Source organism: Coturnix japonica, unplaced genomic scaffold (genome assembly GCF_001577835.2).
Source record: "Coturnix japonica isolate 7356 unplaced genomic scaffold, Coturnix japonica 2.1 chrUnrandom649, whole genome shotgun sequence".
In the NCBI taxonomy this organism is placed as follows: Eukaryota; Metazoa; Chordata; class Aves; order Galliformes; family Phasianidae; genus Coturnix; species Coturnix japonica.
The window spans coordinates 9,295-13,271 of NW_015440015.1; the positions used below are offsets into that span (position 1 = coordinate 9,295).

Below are 3,977 nucleotides of genomic sequence, written 5' to 3' on the forward strand. Positions count from 1 at the left end.
GGGGTGGGTTGGTTATGGGGCTGCAGCGCAGCGAGGGGGGGTTCCAGAGCAACGCAGCACCCACAGGTGGGTTGGGTATGGGGTGGGTATGGGGTGGGTTGGTTATGGGGTGGGTATGGGGTGGGTATGGGGTGGGTGGGTTGGTTATTGGGCTGCAGCGCAGCGAGGGGGGGTTCCATTGCAACGCCCCCAGCGCAGGTACCATCAATGGGGCCGGTTGGACGCGGCGAGGATGGGAAACGGCTCCGGGACAAACAGCAGCTCGTCCCACCCTGCACTAAGAGCCCCAGTCACAGCCCAAAGACCTTTAACCCCATCCCAAAGATCCCCAACCCATCCTAATGACCTCCAACCTGATCCCAAAGACGCCCAAACTCATACCAAAGGCCCCCATCCCATCCCATCCCATCCCATCCCATCCCATCCCAAAGACCCCCAACCCCACCCCAAAGATCCCCAACCCCATCCCAAAGACCACCATCTCATCCCAAAGACCCCCAATCCATCCCATCCCAAAGGCTTCCAGCCCCATCCCATTCCAAAGACCCCCATCCCAAAGACCTCCAACCCCATCCCAAAGACCCCCAACCCCATCCCATCCCAACCCAAAGACCTCCAACCCACCCCAAAGACCTTTAACCCCACCCCAAACATCCCCAACCCATCCTAATGACCTCCAACACAACCCCAGAGACCTCCAACCCAACCCTAAAGCCCCCCAACCCAATTCCAAAGACCCCCAACCCAACCCCATCCCATCCCAAAGGCTTCCAACCCCATCCCAACCCAAAGACCCCCAACCCCATCCCAAAGACCCCCATCCCAAAGGCCTCCAACCCCATCCCATCCCAAAGATCCCCAACCCCATCCCAAAGACCACCATCTCATCCCAAAGACCCCCAATCCATCCCATCCCAAAGGCCTCCAACCCCACCCCATTCCAAAGACCCCCATTCCAAAGACCCCCATCCCAACCCCATCCCAAAGACCTCCTATCCCATCCCTAAGACTCCTATCCCACCCCAAAAACCCCCAACCCCATCCCAAAGACCCCCATCCCAAAGGCCTCCAACCTCATCCCATCCCAAAGATCCCCATCCCACCCCAAAGACCCCCAACCCCATCCCAAAGACCCCCATCCCAAAGGCCTCCAACCCCATCCCATCCCAAAGACCCCCATCCCAAAGTCCCCCAACCCCATCCCAAAGACCCCCATCCCAAAGGCCTCCAATCCATCCCACCCCAAAGACCCCCAACCCCACCCCATCCCACCATGCCCACCCATAGAACCACTGAGGCTGGCCAAGACCTCTAAGCCCATTGAGTCCAACCATTGACCCAACCCCACTGTACCCACTCCCGGAACCATTAAGGCCAGAAAAGACCCCAGCCCCCCCTGTGACCCCACAATCCACATCTCGGTGTGTCCCCACACCCCGTGGACAGCGCAGCCCTTCCTGCAGATCTCCACCTGACGCTGGACCCCACTCAGCGCTACCAGAAGGTGAAGGGCTTCGGGGGCTCCGTCACCGACTCGGCCGCCATCAACATCCTGTCGCTGCCCCAGGAGGCGCAGACGCACCTGATCCGCTCCTACTTCTCTGATGAAGGTGGGTCTGGGTATCCCCAAAGTGCACAAAGACCCTACAACCCCAAATACATCCCACAATACCCAAAGATCCCGCAACCCCAAATCCATCCCTGCAATGCCAATGATCCCAACCCCAAATCCATCCCCAAAGTGCACAAAGATCCTACAACCCCAAATACATCCCCAAAGTGCACAAAGATCCTACAACCCCAAACCCATCCCCACTGTACCCAAAGATCCCAACCCCAAATCCATCCCACAATACCCAAAGATCCCACAACCCAAATCCATCCCCACTGTGCCCAAAGATCCCAGCCCCAGTCCCATCCCTGCAATGCCAACGATCCCAACCCCAAATCCATCCCCACTGTGCCCAAAGATCCTACAACCCCAAACCCATCCCCACTGTGCACAGAGATCCCGCAAACCCATCCCACAATACCCAAAGATCCTACAACCCCAAATCCATCCCCACTGTGCCCAAAGATCCCAACCCCAATCCCATCCCTGCAATGCCAATGATCCCAACCCCAAATCCATCCCATAATGTCCAAAGATCCCAACACCAAATCCATCCCCACTGTACCCAAAGATCCTACAACCCCAAACCCATCCCACAATACCCAAAGATGCCAACCCCAATCCCATCCCTGCAATGCCAATGATCCCAGCCCCAAATCCATCCCCACTGTGCCCAAAGATCCCAACCCCATCCCTGCAATGGGATATCCCCAATATCCCCAACTCCAAACCCATCCCGAAAGTGCACAAAGATCCTACAACCCCAAATCCATCCCCACTGTGCACAAAGATCCTACAACCCCAAATCCATCCCCAAAGTGCACAAAGACCCTACAACCCCAAATCCATCCCCACTGTGCCCAAAGATCCTACAACCCCAAATCCATCCCCAAAGTGGACAAAGACCCTACAACCCCAAATCCATCCCCAAAGTGGACAAAGACCCTACAACCCCAAATCCATCCCATAATACCCAAAGATCCTACAACCCCAAATCCATCCCCAAAGTGCACAAAGATCCTACAACCCAAATCCATCCCCACTGTGCCCAAAGACCCTACAACCCCAAATCCATCCCGCAATACCCAAAGATCCTACAACCCCAAATCCATCCCCAAAGTGCACAAAGATCCTACAACCCCAAATCCATCCCCAAAGTGCTCTATATCCCCAACCCCAAATCCATCCCCACTGTGCCCAAAGATCCTACAACCCCAAATCCATCCCCACTGTGCCCAAAGATCCCAACCCCAACCCCATCCCTGCAATGCCAACGATCCCAACCCCAAATCCATCCCATAATGTCCAAAGATCCCAACCCCAAATCCATCCCCAAAGTGCACAAAGACCCTACAACCCCAAATCCATCCCCACTGTGCCCAAAGATCCCAGCCCCAATCCCATCCCTGCAATGCCAATGATCCCAACCTCAAACCCATCCCCACTGTGCACAAAGATCCCGCAAACCCATCCCACAATACCCAAAGATCCTACAACCCCAAATCCATCCCCACTGTGCCCAAAGATCCCAACCCCATCCCTGCAATGGGATATCCCTAATATCCCCAACTCCAAACCCATCCCCAAAGTGCACAAGGATCCTATAACCCATCCCCCAACCCCAAATCCATCCCCACTGTGCCCAAAGATCCCGCAACCCCAAACCCATCCCACAATACCCAAAGATCCTACAACCCCAAATACATCCCACAATACCCAAAGATCCCAACCCCATCCCTGCAATCGGATATCCCCAATATCCCCAACTCCAAACCCATCCCCAAAGTGCACAAAGATCCTATAATCCATCCCCCAAACCCACCCCACAATACCCAAAGATCCCCCTACCCCAAACCCACCCCACAATACCCAAAGATCCCCCTACCCCAAACTCATCCCCACTGTGCCCAAAGACCCCAATTCCATCCCCACTGTGCCCTATATCCCCAACCCCAAACCCATCCCTGCAATGTCCAAAGACCCCAAATCCATCCCCACTGTGCCCTATATTCCCAACCCCAAATCCATCCCATAATGCCCAAAGATCCCAACCCCAAACCCATCCCACAATACCCAAAGATCCTACAACCCCAAATCCATCCCCACTGTGCCCAAAGATCCCAGCCCCAATCCCATCCCTGCAATGCCAACGATCCCAACCCCAAACCCATCCCCACTGTGCCCTATATCCCTAACCCCAAATCCATCCCCACCATACCCGAAGACCCCCCCAATCCCATCCCCACTGTGCCCAAAGACCCCAAACCCATCCCCACTGTGCCCTATATCCCAACCCCAAACCCATCACACCTAATGATCCCCCAACCCCAAATCCATCCCACAACACCCAAAGACCCCAAACCCA

The 3,977-nt window shown here is 55.4% G+C and overlaps 1 protein-coding gene across 1 annotated transcript in view; it reads left to right on the top strand.

The window, feature by feature from the left end:
• The first annotated feature begins 14 nt into the window (after positions 1-14).
• The window catches only part of GBA (glucosylceramidase beta), a 13,624-nt gene continuing 9,661 nt past the window's right edge, over positions 15-3,977 (top strand). Inside the window, exons 1-2 of the mRNA XM_015851031.2 lie at positions 15-66; positions 1,464-1,610. Coding sequence (XP_015706517.2) covers positions 15-66; positions 1,464-1,610 — 199 coding nt within the window. The remainder of the gene's footprint in view (positions 67-1,463; positions 1,611-3,977) is intronic.